Here is a 26597-nt window from a genome sequence, read left to right as displayed (position 1 = left end):
TTCGTGATTGGTCGAATCTGAGAGGCCTGGGAGCCGCGGAGAACGGTTAACTACTTTTTCATTCATTCAATAAGTGCCTCTTAAGCACAGGCCATAAGGAAGATACTGTGCCCAAATAAATCCATTTGATGTGTTATTTAAATTTCAACAATTGGCTGAGATTGACGCTGAGTAAACTCCGCCCCTATATTTTCCGGTCTCTGCCACTGCTGTCTGGGCCGAAAACTTCACTAAAACCCGGAGAGCGGATCCACGCCAATCTCAGAGCTGCGCATGCTCCATCTCCAAGCGCGGGGCGCGGGTGATCGGGATCCGTGGCGGTTGCTGCGTGAAGCTCAGGCGGCCTCTACGGCCTGCTGCTGGTGGCGGCCTAGGGAGTCGCAGCGGCTGGTACGCAGGTGAGAGTTCTGGAACCTCAGGTGGAAAAGCCAGCTTCCTACCCGGCCGAAGAGGTACGAGGGGCTTGTACGTGCCTCCTCCCCCTCTCAGAAATGTCACCGATGTCCTCTCTGAAGGATATTTGGGGGCGGGGATAAGGAGGAGACTGGCTCCTTAGAAAGCTAAAGACCTAACTTTATAATAGCTATAGGCAGTCAATACTTGCCAGTGATAGGAATGTTTATGGCGAGGGCGTGTTCCAGTATTGTGGGTAGAGTTCCAGCTATAGAGCCTCCTCTCCCATCTGCACGGCCACCCGGTGAAGTAGATGGCAAAGGTGTCCCAGTGAAAGCACCGATTGCACCTGCGCTGCCACCTTCCGGCTGCAACCTGTGACTCGTTGGTCACTCGTCATTCGCTGGGACAGCATTGTATGCCTGCGTCTATCTGGGAAGTGGGGTCCACCCTCTGACATGGAACTGGTTGTTAAAACTGCTGTAGGGCGAACATGATAGTGCCAACTCTGAAAGCAGAAGCTGGATTCACAGCGCTTTTGAGGTTGTGGGGATTAAAATCCTTTTGAGGTGGAGACCTCCTGAGGTCAGTTTCATCTTCCTCCTAAAGGGGACCGTGCCCAAAATCCTGTTGCTGGTTCAGAGGCTCTCAATACTGGCAATTTCATTCGTTCATTAACATCGTCAATTTAGCCATACTACACATATATATAATGTAATTTATATATACTAACTATACATAAATACTAATATATACAGAGGGTGCCAAAAAATGTATATACATTTTAAGAAACAAAAAAACTGTATTAATTGTAATACTCAATATAATACCAAAAGATGAATACAAATCACGTTTGACTTGTGCTGTTACAAGAGGTGTTCAAAGTGGTTCCCATCAGCGTCCAGATACTAATGATTACTGTGAACTACTGCTTGAGCATAGATATCATCTCTTAAAATGTGTGTACATTTTTTGGCACCCCCTGGCATATATGCTGAGTTAGCAATTACAGCAGTGACCAAGGCAGGCATGGTCCCTGACTACATGGAGCTGGTATTTTAGAGATGGGAAAATAAATAATAAACAAGTACATTGATAAATGAACAAGATATTTCCAGATTCTCCTGGGTTGGGTTACCTAGGAAGCAGACGCTGAGGAGATTTGAGGGCAGGGCATTTATTAGAGAAGACTTTTGGATCATTACCAAGGAAGAAAGGTAGTAGGGCTGGGTGGGTAGAAAAAGTTGAGCTTTAGTGCAGTCCCAAGGAAGTCCTCCACCAGTCTGAAGGGGACTCTGGTGCTGGGTTGCCCCTTCAAAGTTGTCCCCAGCCTGTATACCCCTGCATTGATTGGATGTCCACTGCCCTGGGAAAGGGGCATAACTTCAGGTTTCTTCAACCTAGTAAATCTTGGAAGGAGACTGACCACTGAGGGTGATCTAAGCACTCCCAGGATCTGAGAAATGTCTTTCATTCTTAAGGGGTATTAGGGTGGCACATCACAGATGTGCTAGAGATTAATGGGTGTGGGAGAAGAAAAACTTTAGATTGGTGCTCAGAGAAACGTAACATTTGAAGAGCCAAAGCAAAAGGATGAGCCACTCTGTAGGACAAAGGGAGCAAGACTCTCCACTTTCTGCTATGCACTGAACGTATAGCAAAGAAAACAAGTCACTGCTGCCAATTTTTATAGACATTGACACCCTGCTGTAACTAAAGATGGAGTTAAGTAGAAATGCATTGAGACTAATTCATAGGAAGCTAGAGGAGAAGATGAGAAGTAGAGTTTTGCAAAACTGGTCAACTTGGTAAAGACTTAATCTATACATATGTGCATATATATATATATGTACATGTATATATGACATATATATGTGTGTGTATATATATACACACACATATATATTTGACCTATCCAGACAATCAGCTCTAATGCTTCTTTTGGAGCAAAACTTAATATAGTAAAATATAGTAAAATAAGACCAGGTCTTATGTAATATATTACCCAGTCTTACTCTGATCAAAGACCTCAGAACCTCTCTCTTGAGAATCTGGGTATTTTTATTGACATCTAGTCTAACTGAAACTGTCCAGAAATGTGGGCTTCCTTTCAAAATAATCAAAATAATAATAGTTAACAATCACTGAGTCCAGACTAAGTGCCAGGTATTGTGGTAATTTCACAACAACCTCATGATAGGGAAGTCATGATTCTCATTTTAAAGATGATGGAATTGAGGCATAGTGTGGTTAAGTAACTCATCCAACGTCATAGTTCCAGTTGTAAAGTGGTCAAGTAGAGGTGGAAAGCCCAGACAGTAGGAGTCCACAAATCATATCCTTAATCACTACAGGACAGTGCATTAGTACTGAAATGATTGGCTGTGCTTTACCTTCTGAAGTTGATAAGCAGGAACTAGACCCGGATAGGCTTTTTATACTGTACTAAGAAGGTTAGACTTTATCTTCTAGTAAAAAATGTCACCAAAGGCTTTCAAACAAAGCAGAAACACGACCAGATTTGTGGGGGGTTTTTGTGTGTGTATGGGGGGGAGGGGAGTTTGTGTGCAACATGGCCGTGTTAAGAGTTAACATGGGAAAGGATAAGTGAGGAGTAGACGAGGATAGTGGTTCTCAAACTTGAGCTTCAGAATTACCTAGAGAATTTGTTACAACACAAATTTGTTACTAAACCCCACCCAAGAGTGTCTGATTCAGTAGCTCAAGGGCAGCCCAGGAATTTGAATTTCTAATTAAGTTCCCAGGTGATGCCGCTGCTGCTGGTAAGGGGACATCACGTTGAGAACCACTGGACTAGAAGCAAGGGGGTCATGTGAGGTAATGAAGGTCTGGACTGTGGCTCTGGGGAGAAGTTTCATAAAAGAAATGCCATGTCAAATGGCAGGATGTGTGTGATTGACTTGATGAGAATCAGGAAAAGGGCAGGGTCCACTGTATCCAGATTTCTGAACTGAATGGCTTGGTACATACCCTGTTTCCCCAAAAATAAGACGTAGCCAGACAATCAGCTCTAATGCTTCTTTTGGAGCAAAACTTAATATAGTAAAATAAGTAAAATATAGTAAAATAAGACCGGGTCTAATATAATATAATATAATACCCGGTCTTACAGTAAAATAAGACCCAGTCTTACAGTAATTTTTGCTCCAAAAGACGCATTAGAGCTGATTGTCCGGCTAGGTCTTATTTCTCGGGAAACACAGTAATGCTTTTTTTTGAAACCAAAACAGGAAATACAGAAGGAACAGCAGTTTAGGACGAAAAGAGATTCTTTTATACTCGTATGAGATGAGTTTAGTCAATTTGTGAGTACAGTTAGGTAAAGGTGAACAATAGCAGTTGGATATGAGTCTAAGCTGGAGTCTAAGTTGGATATGTGAATCTAGTGTGGGAGTCATTAGTAGATGTGTTATAGTAGAAGCTTTGGATGTGAATGAGACCACCAGGAAACAACATGAGGAGGACAAAGGATAGATCTTTGATAAGGGTAAATAGGTGAATGGAAATTGAGGGGCTACTAAAGAAGACTGAAAAGGAACAGACTAGAATCTCAAGTACTTAAAAAGTTTCAAGAACACATTCAGAATGCTTAGAGATATCAAGTAAGGGGAGAGATGGTTGATCTTTATGGACAGAGCAGTCTCCATGGAAAATAAAATGAAAGCAAATTTCTTGGGTTTGAAGGTGGAAGTGGGAAGTGACTCAAGAAAAAGACGCATTGTTTGAAAGGAATCAGATTGTGTAATAGCTGGAAGACTGATAATGGGCTGTTGCTTTAAGGAATTTGTCTTTGGTTCTTTTCAACAGAGAAAAATGGTCAGGCTATGCAGAGGAGAGAAGGGATGGTGGAGTTAAAATCCTGAAGACATGATAGAAAGTGGGACTGACTTATAACAGGAGTACACGTTCTTTCTGTGAGACAGCAAGGAAGAAAATTAAGATGAGAGCTGAGATGGGCCGGTCTTTATATGTAGGGACAGGAATTGAGGGTGCTAGTACCCTATAGCCACAATTTCCTCTGGCCGATAGGTTATCTGGGTAAGTTTTCTGCAGAAACAAAGGTGGAGAGTAAAATACTAATCCCAAAAATAATGAAAAGAGCAATCAGCCCTTTAGGGATTCAGAGCTGACCAGGGGTACATAAAGTCACTGCTGTACCGCTATGGGCCCAATCCACTGCACATTTTATCAGGAACTGTCTGGCTGTCTGCATGATACCAACTCTCCTCCCCACCAAGCCCAGCACTGAGTGGCAGCCAAGTGTAAAAACAGTGAAAGGGGACAGAAAGATTCTCATAGAATTCTGTAAACATTATAAACTCTCAAAACTCTAGGAATATACTTCAACCTTTCTGATAAGCCACAGCTTGCCAATAAGCTAATGTCATCTTCCTCATCAGTCACTGATCACTCACTTATTGTTCACATTTTGGACTGCCAGTTATTATTAGTAAAGCTCCCATATAAAACTTGTGATGCTTTCAGTATATTATTTGTAAATACACTGATTTCACAGTAATGGAGGAGGGGACTGGCAGAGATCATAAAATACTTATACATAACTGTGTTGACCTTCGCTATACTCTGTGACTACTCCTGACCCGCTTCTGACTAGTCTGACCTAGCTGGGTGTAGGTCAGACTGACCTTGAGTGGTGTGATGGGGAAGGAGGTAGGATTTTGTTCTATGGAAACTTTAGAACTCAGGTATGATCCATTTAGTTCATCAAGAGTTGACTATAATGTTTTTGGTGTGTGTGTTTTCACAAGACAAAAAGTTCAGCGAAACTGTTATTTTAGGTAATGTAGTTAGGGGAGAACAAAAAAGGAAACTTGTTCTTTTTAGCGTGCCAGTCATTTAAATAGGCATGAAGACAATAAGTAGTCCTTTCTAATGTGTACACACACACACACACACACGCCAACATTTGAACTGCTCTATTAAAAATTGAAGATAAAAATTATTTTTAGTGTCAATGATTGGAATTCAGAAATGAAGAATTCACAAATACCTACAGTCAACATCGTCACTGTAAAAGGCATTGTACAATTGAGTAAACTTCAATTATCACAATCACAAGAGCTGGTTAATTAATTGTTTAACAATATGTCAATGTTCTCTTTGTGATTCAATTACATTGGGTGGAACTTTTTAAAACTTACTATTTTGAAAGCAGAGCAACAGTGAAGACCTTAAAAAAAAATTACCCTGCACTGTGTCCAAAAGACCAGCAGATGGCGCTCAGCAAGCCCAGTAGGCAAAGTGAGAACAACTTTCAGAATATTTCCTGAGTCCAGGTTGTAAGCCTGATTTAGTAATGGCCAATAGCAACACTTGGTTTTACTTGATGTGATGCTACATAGAAAGAATAATCTGGTAGCTAGAGCCAAGCTGTTTAGGATTTTCTGGGAAGCTTAATTGCCTTCTTACCCTTCACCTTACAGCCCAGTTCCTGCCCAGTTTTTACCAAGAAAACTTCATTTAACTTGGAATGTAACAAGTTGCAGTAAGCCTGTCAGAGTCTTTAGTGGCAGAAATTGAAGAGATAGTAATTTCTGTAATACAGATTGGGGAGGGAAGGGAGGAAAGTTGCTATTCTAGACACAGTAATGTCTCAACTTTAAAGAGTATTTGTGATCTCAAGCACCTATCTCAGTGTTTTTCTTTCTTGAGCTTTTTATTTATAGTACTCAAAAAGATTACCATATTTTAATGAGGTGGAGATATATAGTAAGCTTCTCCACATTCTACTCATTAATCTCTTGCTATTCATTGTGTACTAAAAAACTAAGCTAAAGACAACTGAACTAAAATTAGCCCAGCTAATCCCAATTATTAGTAGATCCCTGATGTGTGTTTGGAGGGTAATAGACTCTTTTGCCCTCTCCTTTTGGATCAAGTGTCACAAGACCACAATTAACCTCTTATACACTTGAAACAGGGATCAGAAGAACATGCCAGGCTTGATAGTTGACCTCAGTGACCCTCACAAATATGCACCATGTACTTGGAATGTTCTCCCCCATTATCAGGCACTGGAAATTCTGATTGACCCTCTTGCCGAAACTTGAGACTCCAATTCTTGGCTTTTGAAAATTGCTTAATAGAATTCTAGCCACGATGTTTTTGGACTCCAAAATCTAAGTTGAGTGCCACAATTAACTGACAATCTTGGAATGAATCATTTAGGGTTTCCTCATTTCTAAAGCAGTCTCATAAAATTTCTATGAAAACAAAACAAAAAATATGAAACCTTCTGAATAGTGCAAGGTATATATTTTTGAAAGAAAAGTGAGAAAGCATAATCTGTTAAGATTGCCTCTAAACATTTTCTAAACTTAAAAGGCATTTCAATGAATGAAACCATAAATATCTACTTTCTTTTTCACTTACCTAAAATTTCATTTGTCTTGGTTTCCCCATCTTTCTAAAAGTCCCATACCTTTTTTGTTTGTTTGTTTGTTTGTTTGTTTGTTTAGAAGTATGTGTAAAGAAGATTCAGAAAGAAAGAAAAAGCCAGTGGCAATTACACTAAAGGAGGATAAGAGTAGGAAAAATATTTTCCTGCTGTCATTTCCGTTGCTCCTTTACTCCAAGAAAACTTCAAACTAATGAATGAACAACAAGCACAGACTTATTTTAGGGACCAGCTTGTTGTTGCTCGTAAAATCTGATCATTTTGAGCACAGTCCTGAGAAATTTTTGTTTCAGACTCAGGATTCTGTGGTGTCCATAAAATAGTTTCATACCACGTGGAATGATGTGCCAACAGCTTTGAGGGAAGGGCCATCTCAAGATAAATTTTATTTAGCTTAATTTTCCGTTCCCAAACTGGAACTCCCAATCTCTGGCTGCTCAGCACCACGAACCTATAAAAGTAAAAGTCGAAGTTTTAAAAAACTTCTTGCAAGTTCATTTGGAAAATGAGTTGTTAAGAAATCTGTTAAGTTCTTTATATATTATCCTGAGAAGCAGTACATAGAGGCTGCATGGGCTCTAGAGTGTTTACAAGAATACTTATTGCTATAGCATAGTTAGCAATAAAGCATTGAAAAAGACCTCAAATTTCTATCAATGGGTGATCTATCAAAATCGGATATCTCCATACAATCAACAGCTGTACAGCTAATAAAAATTAACAATGAAGATTTATATTGGGAGGGGAAGATTACAAACAGCATGTATAGTATCACATTTTTGTTAAAACCAAAAAGATTGTAGATAGTTTTAGCTTTCTTTTCCTTATTTCTGTGTTTTCTAACTTTAAAAAGTAAGCCTGTATTACATTTATTAGAAAAAGACAATGATGCTAATTTTCATTTAGAAAAAATCCCACAGAAGAATTGAGAAGAAAAAAGCGATTAAATCAAAATTGTGTTTCCCCAATACATTTTATTTTATTTTAAAGCTCCACAAGAGGATATAAACAAAATGAGGAACATGTTACCTCATTAACTACTACCTCAAATGTCACATTTCAAACCTTTGTTGTCTTTTTTCTTAAAACTAGCAATGAGCCTTATTTAGTAAACTCTAATGTATCTGGGCCTGGGAAGTTAGTTATTCAAGCCATAGAATATATGTAATGTGCAGGAAAGCTATTAAGTGAAAGAAACAAATTAACGTTACTGTGCCATTTTAAGAGTGCTGGTTCCATCTTGCTTGGTGGAGGTGAACTGTTACGGTGCGATAAGGAGTGTTTTTATGTGGATTAAATGTGAAGACTCTAAAAGTACTTTGTAACGTAAAAATCCCTATCATCCTGATGCTAATCCTTTTCCAAGCCTCTCAAGGGACAACAGAATAATTGTCAGAAAATAGTTACCTGCTCTCTCGCCCTGTTAGCCAAGTCAGTATGTGAGATAAGGAGAACTTGAGGAAATGAGGGCATGTAGGTGTTGAATAAACATTAACGTAATTAATCCTTAAATCAGTCCAACATCATTTATTAATCAGGAAGTGCTGTTACTGGGCCTCAGTTATATTTGGCAAATAATGAGTTTTCAGCCAAAATAGATACTAATTCCCAGTTATAACTAAACCTAAATTTGGAAAAAGATGTATAGATCCTTAAGTTATCCTAATGAAAAAGAATAATAAAGAGTTAAATACAATATAAATAAAATAGAGTGCCTCCTTTGTCTCTAACCCATGAATGACTCAAAGATTCATTGAGTGTCAGGAGCTAACACGAATTAGCTAATCTGAGACTCTTACTCAGGAATGTTCACAGTACATCACATTACTGTGATTTACATGGAGAGAAGATTACACTTTCCCAGACATTGCTGTTACGGATTGTAGTTTAATTTGTTCTGAATTTTAGTTATTGAGTTATCCCAACTTTATTATTATATCTTTTTATGCAAATGACTCTTTTCTATAAGCTGTTTCCTAAAAGTTTATACTTCAGGAGAAAGCTGACAAATACTGAGTTTTGCTAGTGATCATGGAGAAGTAAATTGTGAGTAGCAGGAATGCCATCTATTGAAAGTACTGTATTTGATAACCTCGTCTTGAGAGTGACATAGATATTAAAGTTCACCTTAAGTATTGAGGAGACTAGATATGAATGATAGTATCTTCTAAATCTTAAATTAAGGTATTTTGTGAGCAATAATGCCACATGTTAGTCAACACAAACCAGTTGACTTTTGTGCAGCCCCTCTCTCCCTTCTTTCCTTCGGAAGTAACGCTTAAAATACTTCTCATGACTCCAAATCACCCGGTGCCTCTCCCGGATGATTTATTGTGTCCTAAATCTCAGATGCTCCAAAGGCTTTTGCATAGTGGGCTTCAATGAAATTGAATCATGATACAATTATTTGTGATTGACTCTTCAGAGATAGAACATAAGCATGCCAGTAAAAGGGATGGTCTCTAAAGATTGCAAAAAATGTAAAGGATACTAAAGCATTTTAGAAAAGAAAAAGGCTATAAAATACTTTCAGTTCCAAAGTAGGCCATGTTTTTTGTTCATCTAATAGTTTTAAGTTTAGCAACAAAGTCCTTATAAAATGTGAATTTGGACCTTGGAGAGAAATTTCTAGTACTGGGAATAATATATGTACATAGACACAACTCCTAAGCTTTCTATTTATTTTTAATATATATGCACAGACAGAACACAGACAGCTCAGGCCCAGTAGTACTATATTTTAATCTTGACTTAGAAGAAATGAGTAAAAATTGTGTTCAGATATTTTTCTAATGGCATTCATGCAAAATTACCGTAAAAAATTTCACTATACTGAGATTCATACATGCAGTTGAACCTAATTCTTAATATAGCCCATAGATGATGGAACATCTATGGGTGATGGAACCTTATTGTCCTTGTGTGTTCAGAAAGGAACTTAGTGGGTCCATTCATATCATCACAAATCTATATGCTAATCACTAAAGCCTAATGAGTGTCCTAAATAAAAAAATATATAGTCTTTCGAGGTTGTCCACACTCAAGTTCCCAAACCCAACAGGTCATCAGAAATAAATTTCCTGGGCCCACTTCATGCTTTCCAAGTCATAGATAGAGAGGGGAAAAAAATCTGTCTTCAATACTATGTAACTCCAAGCAAGTTATTAGCCCCAATTTCTTAATGTAAACTGGGTTGACTGTAAGCCCTGTAGGGTAGAGTTATTAATAATAAGGGTAAACATTCTAAAATACGACTGTATTTTAGTTCAGCACATAAATGTGGGAATGGCATTAATTCATCACAATTCATAGAGTCTAAGCCATAATTCTTTCACTACAATTGCAATCCATGCATGGCTGTCCCAATCTCAGCTCGTACCATCACTTACATCCTGTCAGAATGTGGAGTCTAAATTCTTTTTTACATATTTAAAGATTGCCATTTGATTCTTTTGTTAAAATTGTGACTAAGTGTACTTTTTTTAAAACAAAAAATCTAATTTCATTGTGGTTCAGAGAAAGTAAAATCAGTTATATAAATACAATTACATCCATGAGTGTTTCCAAAGATTCGTGTAGCTTCCCCAGCAGGTAATGGTGCTCCTTTACAATTGTTAACTAACAGTTTAGTACTGCTTTATAAGGTCCTCAGCCTAACTTCCCACTATCTCTTTAGGTCTACAACATGGCTCCTTTTGTTAATTAACATTGCAATACACTGTAACTAGAAACGTTTTATTAGAGTGGGATGTTCTACTTGTGGTTTATAGATGTAATTCTGAGGGACTTGTTTCTGATTTTGTCTTTTCTTTTAACTGTTGACCTTTTCTTAGGTGCACAGAGGCTGAAGTGCTATGAGCTTCCAGAGCTTCTGGAGAGACTACAAAGTTCTGGTTGTTATGGTGCCCTTGGTGGGGCTCATACACCTGGGGTGGCACAAAATCAAAAGCAGCCCTATTTTCCAAATACCTAATAAGGACAACGTTCCTGAGCCAGATAGTCTGGCACTTGCAAGTCCTCAGAAGGACCACATCCAAGGGAAATAGCAGGCTTGCATTCTTCAGGTAAGTTCAGTTTAAATATTGTCAACCAGATTGTATGTTCCAACAACGGGAAACATAATCTTTAAAAACAGCATCGAACTCGGGGTGGGGCTGGGGGGGAGCCTACATTGGTAAGTTACCTGTTGATATTATTAGCCACTGGCAAGATATTATTCTACAGTTGCTTCTAGGAACAGTTTGTTCCACAGAGACCTTTGACACTTGCCTGAGACTCATTTGGATGAAAAGAGGAAGCCCGTTACTTGTCCTGCCCTTTTCCCCAGCAGCATCGCCATGATGATGAATGTGTCCAAAGGAGCAGTTGTCTCTTTGTTGTAAACCCATTCCAGCGCATACAAGTCTATAACCTGCAAAAGATTCTTCTCTTTATCATTATTCTGTTTTTTCCAAGACGAAGCTAATTGTATTCATTCCTTAGTATCTAATGTTTTAGCTTCAAAATAATTTGTTACTTTTGAGTCACCAACACTTTCAATGATTTCTTTCTTTCTCATTTTATAGAGGTATTAGCCAAACGATGTGGTCACTACCACAACACTGTTGCAGGTGCTAACTTCATTCTGAAATTCTACAGTGCAGGTCACCATTATATGTTGAAAAAATGTTTTACTAAAGACATCATTTGATTGATCATAGTTTCTATTGTGATTTGTGTGTGTGTCTTGTGTGCAAATTCACGTATGGAAGTCACTTCACCAAGGTTTCATTGAAATGTATTTCGTAGATTTTGCTAAATCTAAAATAACCATTGAGATAATATTTAAGTACCTTGAAGAGATTTTTTTCCTCCTCATGCCATAAAAAAAGATGACTATAGCTTTGTCATCATTGCCTTTACTTTATTTAGACTCAGTTGCTATGGTTACAGCCTATTAACTAAATTGTGAGCAGTGGTAAACAAATTGACACTCCACATAACATTCTCTTGTTCTCTTCACCTCTTCTTTGCACATCTTCAAATCATCTTTCTGGTCTGTGTTGTACTGTGCCATAGTCTACTGTAGGTAGTACTGTAGTCTGGGTAGTTCAGTTAGTTTTATTTGCACTAAGTACTGTTCAGATGGCTAGCATAGTTAGCATATTCCTGAAAATAATTAATAATTGACTGAACCCTCACCTCCAAAGCACCAGACCTCAATAAATAAGGTCCATGACCTGAGATTTTTATTCTTTCCACACATTATTACAAGTGTCCACATTTTATGCCTCAAGGCATGCTGTTTACAACCTTGTTAAGGAAACTAGTACAAGTGTTAATGCACTTGGTATATAATCACATTTTATGGTATTTAGACTCTGAGATCGAACTGCAAATCAGATCCTATTTTTCTCTTTGTCATCCGGCACATTTTCTAGTTTTTGTATTGGAGAGGATTAGTGGTACGATGTCAAAACTGAAAATCATTGATTGATAAGGTAAAACTATAGAAAATTAGCTCTGACTCTAGCTGAGTATTTAAAACATGGTTTGTTTTTTGATACAATGTGTTATGCAGACTTGTACAGTTAGACATAGGCTGTACATTAGAGAGTCTCCACAGTAGGAATACTAACAGTTAACTTGTTTTCATTAATTATTTACAAGCAGGATTTGATATAAATGGACTTCTATTCAGACCTCAAGTTTCCAAGCAAACCAAAATTATAGAAAAAACGTAACATTAGATATTGATGTAACAGAATAAAGACATCTGGGACTTTTTAAAGACTCACAGGCCAAATTCTATGAGTTTTATAATGTAGTATTTCTCTTATAGAAGCATGTCATATTCAAATAACTGTGCTGTAAGCTGTCTAGCTGTGTTATTGTGCAATATTAGCACTTTTTTTCACAGGGACTTGTTGAGGAATAAAGGAATGAATGGTTAGTCTAAGTTGATTTACATTTCTCATTTTCTGGGGGCTTGTGTCAGTTGGTAGTTTCTTTTTCTAAAGAATGAAAAGAGCATTCAAATAAATTATTAAACTGCAGTCTATAAAATGTATTGGAATTATTTCTCTAAAATGTTTTATTTTTATTTCTTATAGAAAGAAGCGACTTTGAATCTGAGTTTGATATTGAAAGAAATGAAAAACACCAACTGGATTAGAAAGAACTGGCTTCTTATAGCAGGAGTTTCTTTCATAAGCGTTCATCTCGGAACGTACTTTATACAGAGGGCTGCAAAACAATCTGTAAAATCTCAGTCTGGAAGCAAACTAAAGAGTATTGAAGAATGAAGTAAAATAAATATTTGGAATTACTAATATATCATTAAATCTTTACATGCTGATTAACTTCATAAACATGGAGCTATTTAACTTTATAGCCAGAGCGCTGCATATTCAGCCTTTCATACTTGAAGAATACCATTTTCAAATGTTAAAACCCATGATGACACAATAAATAGAAAACTATGGTTTACTAAATAAAAGCTCTCTTCACAAATTACCACCTGAAGTAAGATGTCTCGTTTAGAAGCTAAAAAGCCATCATTGTGTAAAAGTGAGCCACTGACAAGTGAGAGAGTCAGGGACACACTTTCTGTTTTGAAAGGAATCGTAACGTCGTGCTATGGTCCTTCGGGTAGGCTGAAGCAGCTGCACAACGGCCTTGGAGGCTGTGTGTCCACAACCTCACACTCATCAGCCCTGCTTGCTAACCTGTCTGTCACCCATCCCATTTTAAAGATCCTGACAACTTCGGTGCAGAATCATGTGTCATGCTTCAGTGATTGTGGCTTATTCACAGCCATTCTTTGCTGCAACCTGATTGAAAAGGTTCAGAGAACAGGCTTGATACCCACCACTGTCATTAAATTAAATAAGCATCTTCTGAGCCTCTGCACCAGTTACCTCAAGACTGAGGCCTGTGGTTGTCGAATCCCAGTCGACTTTAGTAGTACTCAGATCCTCCTTTGTTTGGTACGCAGTATATTAACAAGTAAACCTGCCTGTATGCTCACCAGAAAAGAAATAGACCACATCAGTACTCTGATTCTGACAGCCTTTTTGCTTACAATTCCAGAAAATGCCGAAGACCACATCGTTTTAGGAAAGAGTATAATTGTACCCTTAAAAGGTCAAAGAGTTATAGATTCTACTGTATTACCTGGAATACTTATTGAAATGTCAGAAGTTCAGTTGATGAAGATACTACCTATCAAAAAATCAGATTCCCTCAAGGTGGCACTCTTTTGTGCGTCTTTATCTGGAGACCTCTCTGATACTGGAGAAGGAACTGTGGTGATTGGTTATGGGGTTTCTCTTGAAAATGCAGTTCTGGACCAATTGCTTAACCTAGGAAGGCAGCTAGTTAGTGATCACGTAGATCTTGTTATGTGCCAAAAAGTTATACACCCATCTTTGAAACAGTTTCTCAGCATGCATCGTATTATTGCCATAGACAGAGTGGGAGTGGCTCTGATGGAACCCCTGAGTACAGTGACAGGTAAAACCACTCAGCTTTTGCACCTCAGAGTTAATAAATCACACTTTATTTGAGCAGAGATATTCTTGGTGTGTCACAGTTAACATCTTGAAAAATTTTAGAAGCTGCCAACCTCACAGCGTATGTATCATTTCTGGCAACAAAAGTTGTTTCTGAAAAAACCTATATTCACTCATTAAAAAATGAGTGATTATGGCCATTTCCTATGTATTTTCCAGCTCCAAAATGTACTATAGAGTCTGTCGCAGTCTAAAACTTAACCCCCAAATATCTTACAGATTACTGAGAAAACAAACACCCTCATAATCAATAAGGTCTTTCATACTTTACACAGATTCTACTGGAGTTTTACAAAGCTCTTAAATCACATAGTAATTCAGAAGGTAATTTTGCAACTAGATTATCCCCTTCACTTTTATATAGCTCCAGCAACCAACTGTACTGCCTAAATAGTGGTTCCTAAATAAGGCACTGTGTGTGTGTGTGTGTGTGTGTGCGCGCGCGTGCGCGCGCACATGCGTGTGAGCTTTAAATACCTCAAATATTTCCAGCAGAGCTTGAGAACCAGGGTCATCTTTTATTTTCAGTGCTTACAGCAGGTTTGGTACACAGTAGGTGTTCTAAAATGTTTGTTGAATTGACTGTATTAACATGCAGAATTATACTAGGTAAAAAATTAACTTTCACAGACTCAGCAAATTAAAAGTAGATGTAAAGTTGATATTTACCTATTAGAGCCCAAAGAAAAATGACACGTTGAAGAGTTCTGGTTTGAGCCACTTTTCGATATCCCTTTAACGGCATTGACTATCTGGAAGATGATCATTTCATTCTGATAGGTTATAATTGTTAAGTTATTAGATATGAACCATTGTTAAAGTTCATGAGGTTTACTTTTATTGTAAATCATAAAAACGGAGTACTATGTCAAGTAGTGAATGCATAATATCTGGGTTACTGCCCTCTGTAAGACTCATGAATTGTCAAAGGAAATTATTAAATAATGGAAATAGCTCTTTAGAACTCATTGTTGATGTGGGTCAGACACATACCTTTAAATATTTACTGGCTTTTCATGAATCAGGTAATTTTTAGGTGTGAATATTAGGTATTACAGATTATTTAGTTAGTAGGAAGCATTTTCCCATAGAAACAGCATTGTAAATGGGCTCTGGGTTTCCACACCAGCCCACAATTGTTATTTATCCCATATGTAATTAGAACATAGTGTTAATAGCCAGAGCTTTAGTCCTAGATCTTGGGATAAGAGACCTTTGGAGACAAAAAGAAAGGGGGAATATATATATTTCACATATACAGTAGTCCTTTTTCTTCTGATTGCATCTTACTCCAGTCCCCTGTGCAAATTCAGAAATTTACCCCCCCTTTTATGTTTTTGTTGTCACAAATTATTCCTTTTTATGCTGTGAGTTAATTTCCAAATTACAGTCACTATTGTCTTCTTGCAAAAAAATATATTTATCTTTTTAATCTTTATGTTATATTCCTGCATAAGGGTTTCGATTTCCTGTTTCTGTCTATGAGTCATCTTACTCATAGTTTTGTATTCTTTTGTCTTTTTGTTTCAGGTAGAATAACCCCATTCTATTTCCTGTAATGCAGGTCTTGTGGTGGTAAATTCCCTCAACTTCTGTTTGTCTGTAAAAGACTTTATTTCTCCTTTATATATAAATGATAACTTTACAGTATATATTATTCGTGGCTGGTGATTACTCTCTTTCAATAATTTGAATATTTGATTCCGATTCTCTCCTAGCTTATATGGTTTCTGCTGAAAAATCCAATGATAATATGATAGGATTTTCTTTATTGGTTACTGTCTTCTTTTCCCTGGCTGCTTTGAGAATTCTGTCATTAATTTTTGACAGTTTTAGAAAAGGCTTTTTTAGATAGAAATAATTAGGTGTTCTGTTTCACACACACACACACACACACACACACACACACACACTAGACCCATCGCTCAGGTAAACTAAGAATAACTGAAGTGTGTTTTGGGCCTAATTCATCTTCCGGGTTAACATATCTAGGTTAACATTACCTCCTTTCTCCCTCTTCAAACAAAATTTCTCTTTATTGATGATTTGCGTTAAATAGTGGAGTTCTTTATTGTACATAAGCAACGTATGTGTGAAGCTTGTCATGGTAAAGAAGAAAGGATATTCAAAGAAGTGAAATTGCTCAGTGATTATTTTCTGGGTTCTTAACAAATTTTTTGAGCTGGAATTGTTCATAGACATTGTTTTAACCCCTTTGGTTTCAAAAACGAAACTGATCCAAAGGAGTGCGTTTTTCAGTTACAGTTTTAGTGTTAAGACTTTAAACTAGTATTGTTATTTCTTATAGAAGTTTGGCGTAGTTCCTTTTCTTACATAGCTTTTACTACATTTTAGAGATTTTGGAAACCTTCCAGTCAGTCATCCTAACTTCTCATTTATTCTATTTTTATTTGTGTTTTGTAAAATTTTACTATTTTACTATTACCTGCGCTGGAGGGAGGGCAAAATACATATCAAAGAATAACAAAATGAAATAAGAATGTTACGTACTTTATTTTGGCATAATTGATGTAGGAAGGTAGCTATTTACATACAAACAGTTGCTAAGCAAAAAAAAAGAAAGAAAAAAGAAAACCTATATGTTTACTAAATAGAGCCCCAAAACTGCTATTTGGATAGCTTAATTTGTGTGTTTTAACATAGAGATAATAATGCCTTTTAAAAATAGTAGCCTGTCCTCTCATTTCACTCTTATTCCAGATTAGTGGGGTTAATAATTCTGGGTCTCTAATCCTTGAATGGGCTTTCAGAATTTCTGGACTCCCAGAAAATGTATGTACAGTTTTGTGTACTTTAGAGACTACAAAATAGCTTTTGAAAGAGGTTCAAAGAAGTCAGTAAACTAAAAGAACGTTTGCTTTACTTTTATTGGTAGACCATTTAATAACAATACTACTTATTTTATAGGTTTGAAAAAATCCATTTTGTTATTTCTTTATCCTATATTTCATATTTTAAATGATATGCTTTTGGGACTTTTATATTGGCTAAGAGTAAATATTATAATTTTAAATGATTGTATGCTCCACCTTTACTCATACATTTTGTATTTTCTAAAATTTAAAAAACAGGAACACAGCCTATTGGTTCCCTTGGCTCAATCTCTCCTAGTAGCTATGGAAGTGTGAAAGATTTGTGCACTGCAAAATTTGGCTTCAAACATTTTTTTCATCTTATTCCTAATGAAACGACTGTCTGCAGCTTGCTTCTCTGCAACCGAAATGACACTGCCTGGGACGAGTTGAAGGTAGGTAATGAACTTTGACTTCCATATCTAGGAGCTGACGCAGGGATTAAAGTCATTCAGAAAGGTATTATAAGTTTTTTTCACATTGGTGAGCCATGCTTTTTATTTTCATAACTCCCCCACATTGTACAGAAAGCAAAAAGAGCAAAAATGAGAGAATTTAAGTCACAAGTAGACACTACCATTGACTTGGTATGTGTTACCATTTATTGTTTCTAGTATTTACAAACAATCTAAAGATCCTTAACATAGGAACTTTTCTTAAGAAATTAACTTGAATTGTGTCCTCTTTGATGCTAACATGTCTGAGTGACTCACTTAGATAATGAGTTACCCAGTCCCATCATCCACCTCTTAATAGAGTCTGTTGTTCTCTACCAGCAATAGCGCACGCTACTTTTATGTAAGGGAAGTGATAACCGGTCGTATTGGTCACAAGCTTAAAGATTCATGTATGCTCGAGGATATATCCTTGGTAAATATTAAAGGTCTGTGTATTGTGTTTCTTTTTACTGCTGAGTTATAGCTGCATTATCATTCCCATAGCAGCTTGAAATAAATTTTATATTATTCAGCTAATGTCTTTAGACTGAAATAATTTTTTACTAGAAGTAGTGGCAAGCTTTGCTGGCCCAGTTATTTTGAGGCCATTCATTTGTGAATTTCAATTTGCAGAGCAAGTATTTGTGAAAAGATATTAATCCAGTCCATGAAAACAAACATCTTGCTAACGTAGTTTTCTTTAATCTCTTTTTTTTTTAATTCCAAAATGTATTCATCACTTTACAACCTTGGAAACACAGGTTTTGTTCTTTTGCCATTAAAACAGGCTCTTTGAGTTTACTATCTAAGTTGCCTTGAGAACATGGCTATATTTCTTTGTGTATGTGATGTTACTGTCTGATTCTGATGATTTATTTCTTTTGTAGCTCACATGTGAAACAGCACTGCATGTTTTGCAGTTAACAATCAAAGAACCGCTTGTTTTATTGGGAGGTGGTTGTACTGAAACTCACTTGGCAGCATATATCAGACACAAGGTAGGTTCGATATTCCTCAGATTATCTGAATTCTAGGCAGTATTCACTTTCAGAGATGATAAGCCAGCATAATACCGTGGAGCCTTTAATCTTTAATTTCTCGGTAGCCTAAATCAGGTTTGGAAAACATTTGAGGAAAATAACACTGACAAGTATAAGGTAATAGCTTTATCACAATGACTATTATTAATCCAGCCTTTTACCAAATGATCACATTCTTTGAGTATTGTCTAAATACCCTGTTTCCCCAAAAATAAGATCTAGCCGGACAATCAGCTCTAATGCGTCTTTTGGAGCAAAAATAATATAAGACCCGGTATTTATTTTATATTATATTATTATATTATATCATATTATACCTGGTCTTATAGTAAAATAAGACCGGGTCTTTATTAATTTTTGTTTGAAAAGACGCATTAGAGCTGATTGTCCAGCTAGGTCTTATTTTCAGAGAAACACAGTATTACATGTTAAAATGAGTATTCTGTTGATAGGAGTTGTCATATCAGAGATCGCATCTGCTGTGGTACAATAAGAATTGATATCACAAGGAAAGTGTTGAGTCTATAAAATACTTCAGTACCTTCTGGATCATCAAGAAAAGACTCAATTTCATTAATTAAAGGATTCCTTCCACGTGTTAGATTTTATTATAATTTTAAAATTGGTATCAATTTGTGATATGTTTTATTTTTATCAAGTAGAATATTTTTTATTAATCTAGGAAACTGTTTTCTGACAATAGTCAGATAAATTTAATGCATTATAGTTTTGACTAATTGTTTCATAAATACTGACTTACTTTATTTGAAAGTGGATACAAAAAAATATGTGTTTTCCAGATATTTGCAGTTGATTCTTTGGTTAGTCGGTGTTATCAAGAGACTGCATAGTTTCTAGCGGCTGACTGGGATTGGAGAGAGTATAAGTGTTTTTTATAGAAATGCCCCTCCCTGCGTCCTCAGATAATTTAAATTCTATTTGATGATAAGCCCATTCATGAAAAGTCATCAGAATATCCATTATGAAAAACAAAATCAGTGCCAATCTATGTATTGAATGCACAATAATATAGTCTGCAAATGCGATTAAGTAAACTATAAAGTGTTTTGGAGGAGGAAGCTATCTTGAATAACATTTTGAAGAAATGGTACAGCACTGAAAATATGGGAAAAGAATATGCTTTAGAGATGATCTCATCTGGTTCAAACCTCCTGGGCAAAAAAAAAAAAAAAAAAGTGGTCACTATTTTTAAGTAGGTAGGGTATAGGTTTTTAACTATCATTCAGTTACTAGTTTGCTAATATATTAATTTTTGTCTGTCATGAAATTTCTACAATAAACTTTTTAGAATGGTGGAACCAAAAAGCAGTTTAAAGTCATACAATCTTTTCATTAATTTGAAGAGAAAGACTGTTTTTAAAAAACATTCATGTGAAAATTGCATGCATCCCTAAATGGTTTTGTCTTAATAATAATATGTGTGTTCTCATTTTAAACAAATCTCAAACATTTTGCTAAGTATAAATAAGTACTTCATTTGGACATTAGTCTTCAGGAACTTTCTCCTGTGTGTATAAAAACCTGTAATACATGCATTATGCCTTGTTCTTCATATATTAAGGAAGCACTACTGGGCAGTCATACAGAATAAGTTTATGATGGGGTTTATTCTGATTCATTCATTCTGGTAACATGACTGGTAGCTTATAGCTTTACTATAACCAGCCAGGTTATGGGATTATAGTCTGGCCAGCTGACTCATATATGCCCATTAGCATTGTGCCAAACCCTTATGTAAATGGAAAGTAAGTAGTAACTTGACAAACAAGTGTTTCATCAAGTAGTCTACTTTTCAGACACATTTTTAAAACATTAATTGGTCTATGTGTTTTCAATGGTTTCATTACTCTTTAGACTTTTAATGAGCCAGAAAGCCTTCCCAAAGATGATGGATATACTCAAACAGAACTTCAGCTAATTACTGAAGCATTTTGCAGTGCACTAGAATCAATTGCTGGTTCTTTAGAACATGATGGAGGTGAAATTCTCACTGACATGAAGTATGGACACGTTTGGTCAGTTCAGGCAGATTCTCCCTCTGTTGTTAACTGGCCAGATTTTCTTTCAAGATGTGGCTGTGGACTCTGCAATAGCCAGGAAGAACTCAACTGGTCTTTCTTAAGGAGTACTCAGCATCCTTTTGCACCACAAACCTGCCTTCCACATGGAGCTGTGGGCTCAGCCAACAACCTGACCTTGGACTGTTTCACTGCTAAACTTAGTGGCCTACAGGTAGCTGTGGAGACAGCCAATTTGATTTTGGATCTTTCATATGTCATTGAAGATAAAAACTGATGTAAGAGAATAGCATGTTTATATTACAAAAAACATAAAGCTAGTCGGGTGTCAATTAAGAAAAATATTGAATGTGTTCTCTCCCAAAGACCTGTTCTGCATATCTAAATAGATGACTCATAAAATTATAGATTTGCTTATATAAGGAAAAAAAGGTTTGATTCTTAAATAGAAATACCGTAGAATAATAAAAATATGAAGCATTATTAAACATATTGTAGTTATCTTAGTGGTACCACAGGTACCACTGTATGTTGCTCTAAATTTTTGTTGTTATTTCGACATCATTCTAACATACAGAAATTTTTTTAAAAAATCATAATCTATGCTTTAGTTTGTCTATGCTTATTACATTTTTAATTACTAGCAATTAAATATGTTTAAAGTATAAAATTAGATTCCAAAGTATTTCAAAACATCCAGTACATATTGCTCAATTAAAAGAAATATTCAAACTGCACATTTAGTAAAATTCTGTGTTCTTTATGTGAAACAATATTTATTCAGTGTTTAGGTAATTGACGTAGAGCCTGGTCTACCTGCAACTGCTAGTTCATATCACAGTTCTTTGTCTGTGTTATTTTAAGGAAATGTGTGATTAGGACAAAGTAGATTTATATGGTAACTAAGCAGCATAGAGAAAAGAAGTGGAAAAGTTATTTCTCTAGTACAGTCAGTAGTGTAAAAAAGAAACCAGAACAGCTCTCATAGTCAAATTAGAGACACTGATGTTTCACCAAGGAATGTAATTTGAATTTTATGCAAATACAAGGTGTACTGATAAATTGAAGAAGAAGTACAGAGTGCAGCTAAAAGAATAAGCATGGAGTTGCAACACATATTAACCTTTAGGGAAACATTTTGAAAAATTTTGGTAAGTTAAACAACCTGAGAGTCAGTGATCAGTTCTACAACCGTGATAAGAGGAGATAGAGTTTTTAAGCAATTTCTTCCAACAATCTTGCATTCCAAAAGAATTTTTACCCTGAGCCAAAATGAAAATTGCAGTGCAGGCTCATAGCAATGCAATATATATATTGAAAAATCAGCTACCCCTCAAGCTTCATAAAATATTTCTCTAAAATTTTATTTCTTTTATCATTGGAGTCAAATAGACGGGCACTGTGGTGGGCAACGTCTATGATGGCCCGTCAGTGATCCTGCCTCCTGGTTTTCTGACCCTCCCCTTGGGTGTGGGCTGGATGCAGTGAATTCTTTGAGTCTCCATGTCCCCCTTTTTGTGAACCCAAATGTCTTAGCGGGGTTATACATGCCTGATCCATCACTGTATGTTGGGGATGGAAGACAGAAAACTTGTCTCATTAACTTTATGGTTCTTCAGATGGGGAGAACTGTGCTTCAGAAGCTGTACTGAAAGAATTATACCTGAGGAGCTTCATGTACCCTGATCTGATTTCAGTGGTGAGATTCAGTGATAGACTTCGAGTTGATGTTGCAGTACAACGAGACTTGGGAATCTGAGGAAGGTGTAAATGTATTTTGCGTGTAATTTTGCTTGTAGCCTCTAAAATGTCTGCCAATGATCCCACGTCTTGGTAGTCCACTCTTTGGGTGTGGTGGGACCTAATGACTAGCTTCTAATGAATAACATACAGCAGAAATGATGGGATGTCACTTCTGATGTTAGCTTGTAAAAGGATAGTCTTCTCACTTGATCTCTCACTTGTTCGCTCTGGTAGAGGCCAGATGCCAGGTTGGGAACTGCCCCTATTGAGAGGCCCACATAAAGCAAGGGACTCAAGGAGGCTTCTAGTCAAAAGCCCACATGGAACTGAATCCTACCACAGAGTAAAGCTGGAAGCAGATCCTCCCTAGTGGAACCTCAGAATGAGTGTAGCCCCTGCCTACACAGCCACCTGAGAGGCCCTGAAGAAGAGGATCTAGAGAAGCCACTCCTGGATTGATTCCTGACCCACAAAATCCGTGAGATAATAAATTTTAAGTCAAGGTTTGGGTGTAATTTGTTATGCAACATTAGACATTTAATAAAGGTCAGAATAAAAACTTATTTATAATTATATCCTGAAAGCTTGGTCACATAGTGGAAAAAAGCATTCTTGATGCCATGCTTTTGCATTTTCACCATCACTCCAAGCATAAAGGCAATGTTCTTCGGCACACATGTTTACAGTGGGGGGGTTTACCTTCACTTAAGAAGGTGTATCACATACTATGGGAATTGTCCTGGGTCTCCTTGACCCTCTGCTGCGTTTCCAAGTTGCTCCCAGAAGAGATGCCACAGGGAACCTCTTCAATTGATCTTCTCTGTTAAGGTGTCTACTTCTCATGATAGCCACTTTTAGCTCCGTCATTTTCAGCTTTGCCGTAAAATTCAATTATATTTCTTGGTGGAACATCAGTGCTCTCATTTTGAATGTGTCATAAATTTCTTGAAATGTTTAATAAACTTATGTTTCCTGAAGTTATGTACAATCCTTACCAGAAAATACTATAAATATATTTTTTTAAAACTTCCTTTACAATTCAAGAAAATCATTATTCAAACTTAGATGGTAAAATATGAAATGAAGAATATTGATGAAAATGATTTCAGAGGAGCTCATTTTGACAGACGTAAATGATAAGACAAAACGAACTAAGTTAAGCCTCAGGCACTGTTTTGTGACTTAAAGTAAGATTGAGGTCTGAATATTGCATTATGAGGTTCCTCGGGAGACAGAACAGAAAACCTTGATAGCTACAAAAAAAGAAAAAAACAACAATGCAGAAGAGACATGAAGTCAGTGACAGCTGCTCGTTACTTTCGTGGTACTCACAGGACATGTAACATTAAATTTTATTGAACCATAGGGCTCCAACAGGATTAACATCTTATTAATCAAAAGAGATTAGGATTTTGGCAGCATGGAAAACAATGGAGAACTAATGCAAATTAAAAGAGCCTTTCAAGTCAAAATACTTATTTGGTTTTATAAATGCCCCAATTCCTTAATTCTTTCATTTGTACTGTATTGGAGAATCTTTATATGTTAGACATTTTAAATCAACCATTAGGGTGAAGTATTTTCCACAGGATATTTAAATTACATATTATTAGTATCTTTTATTATCAGAGGTATTCTTGAACTCATTTAGTTTCTGTAAGAAAAGCTATTTAGGCATTCACATCATAGAAAAGAAATTTTAAGTACCTCTATAAGATCCATCATATTCTATATTCTTACATTATTGAATTGATCTTTGGATAACTTAAACCAATATTGTTTACAGTCATATAAATGATGTCGGTTATTATTTAAGAGTATTAAGTACAAAAATCACTCTCATAATCAATACAGGCCCTGTCAAAACATCAAATCAGTTAGGTTATTCCTTTCTGATACTCTTTGGGGAATAGTCAAGGAGACTAAACATCTCTTACAGGGCCCTATTTCAGCTGTCTAAATAAATCTATCTCTTAATCTGGAGGAAAAGGCAAGTTTGAAAATCTGATATCTTTATAATTTTTTTCCATGTAGTTAAATGTTTCCACTTAGTAACAATGGTATCCCATAATCCTTGGACATTTTTGCCACTTACCTACAAAATTTGAATTTAGAAGTATCTAACCGAATATTAGTATTTTAGGATTTCAGGTAGATTTATTTACTGCTTTATTAAGAATATAATAATACTCATATAAGAGAATGCAATCTCTGAAAACTATTCCTATATGTAGATCTAGCCTTTTGTTGGACAGATAAGGAGTAGATGAGATGCACTAAAGGCAAAGGAATACCAGTACCTATAATAAATTATGACTTAAGAAGGAAATAAAGCAACTTGACAATCTCCTATTAAAAATTCACATTGAGAAAATATTTATAATAAACATCCTATTTTAGCTCTGTAGCTTTTTTAAAAAAAAATACTATGATTTCATTTTGAGAAGTATTAATTGACCTTTGTTTTATTTGCCAGACACAGTAGTTAATGGGTTTGAGGTTAAAAAAAGATTTGTTCACAGTCCCTGACCTCAAGGACCTCATTTAGCCAGTGAGACATATATTTTTAATATTACTTTTCTTTTTTAAAAAGTAATTTTTTTAAATAATTATCAACATTACGTTGTAACAAAATTTGGAAAATATGAATCAGACACACATGCACAAACACACAAAAGGAAAATGAAGTCAAATGTAGTCCTACTACCTAGAGATAATCACTGTTTACATTTTATATTCATCTTTTCAGTTTGTCTTCTGTACATACTTTTCCAGAAATATGATCATACTGTATGTTGCTTTATAATTTGGGGTTTTTTTTTTACCGAATATGTCATGAACTTCATAGACATGTACAGTCATTACACATTCGACTCCTACATCATTTGTAATGCCTGATGTACAATGTCAGTTGTAGACATTATACCATAAGTTAGTCAATGAACTTTTATTAGAATTCTCTTAGGCTGTTTTCAATTTTTGTATTAATATAAACAAAAATGCAGTGAACATCTTTTATATATCCTTTTCCCACATCCCTTATTATTTCCTCAAGATGGATAAATAGAATTGAGATTTCTGAGTCCAAGTGTATTTAAAATGGAAAAGCTATTAACATATATCATCTAATTGTCTTCCAGAAATGTTGCATCAGTGTGCATCACTTTCCTGAACTTTGGCCAACATTAGTTATTGTCTTTGTCAATTTAATGGCCAAAAATAGACTTCTTTTCATAATTTGCATTTTTTAAATTATTAATCAGATAGATACCTTTTTATACATTATTGACCATGTATTCCTTCTTTAGTCAAGTGCTTCTAATTGGCCTTCCAAGTTTTCTATCAGAAGTTCATCTTTCTAATGCACATTTATATTTTAATATTTATATTTTCATACGCACTATTAAATATATGTACATATTAGAGAGATACAGTTTTAAAGCAAATTCATAGTTATTTTCATGGTCTCAATTTTCTAACTAGCTTTCCATATCCAAGCCAAACATGGTACTTTCTTAATGGTACAGTTTTATACATTTCTTTTGTTTTCACTCAAAGGCAGCAGTAAAACACCCAAGAAGTATGATGAATTTAAAATAGTAGACAAACTATTGCCCCTGAATTTTTACTATCATCTAACTCTTTAAAGAAGCATCTGTGAAATTGGATGATGTATTAGTTTGCTAGGGCTGCCATTATAAATTACCACATATTTGGTGGTTTAAAACAACATAAATTTATTTTCTCACAGTTCTGGAAGCCAGAAGTCTGAAATAAAGGTATTGTCAGAGATACATTGCCTACAGGGGTACTAGGTGACAATCATTCCTTGCTTCTTTCAGTTTCTGGTGGCTATGGGTAATGCTTGGCATTCCTTGGCTTATAGACACATCATTCTCTGCCTCTGTCTTCACATCCCTCCCCATCTCAAATCTCCCTTTCTTTTCTCTTATAAGGACACCAGTCATTGGATTTAGGGTCCTCCCTAAATCCAGGATGATCTCATCCCAAGATCCTTAACTTAATTACATCGCAAAGAGCCTGTTTTCTAATAAGAACACATTCACATGTGTGAGGCAT

At 36.0% G+C, this 26597-nt stretch overlaps 1 protein-coding gene across 1 annotated transcript; it reads left to right on the top strand.

Moving 5' to 3' along the window:
* Positions 1 to 243: 243 nt before the first annotated feature.
* MKKS (MKKS centrosomal shuttling protein) lies at positions 244 to 26597 on the top strand. Its single transcript, XM_033094498.1, has 6 exons — positions 244 to 398; positions 10666 to 10896; positions 12925 to 14326; positions 17478 to 17653; positions 18583 to 18693; positions 20611 to 26597. Exons 3-6 carry the CDS (start codon positions 13342 to 13344, stop codon positions 21049 to 21051), a joined length of 1713 nt encoding a protein of 570 aa, XP_032950389.1. The 5' UTR covers positions 244 to 398; positions 10666 to 10896; positions 12925 to 13341; the 3' UTR covers positions 21052 to 26597.

The sequence above is a fragment of the Rhinolophus ferrumequinum genome, chromosome 23 (genome assembly GCF_004115265.2).
Source record: "Rhinolophus ferrumequinum isolate MPI-CBG mRhiFer1 chromosome 23, mRhiFer1_v1.p, whole genome shotgun sequence".
Taxonomy (NCBI): domain Eukaryota; kingdom Metazoa; phylum Chordata; class Mammalia; order Chiroptera; family Rhinolophidae; genus Rhinolophus; species Rhinolophus ferrumequinum.
The sequence above is the reverse complement of the archived record's forward strand: the minus strand, read 5'-3'. Positions and strand labels throughout refer to the sequence as shown.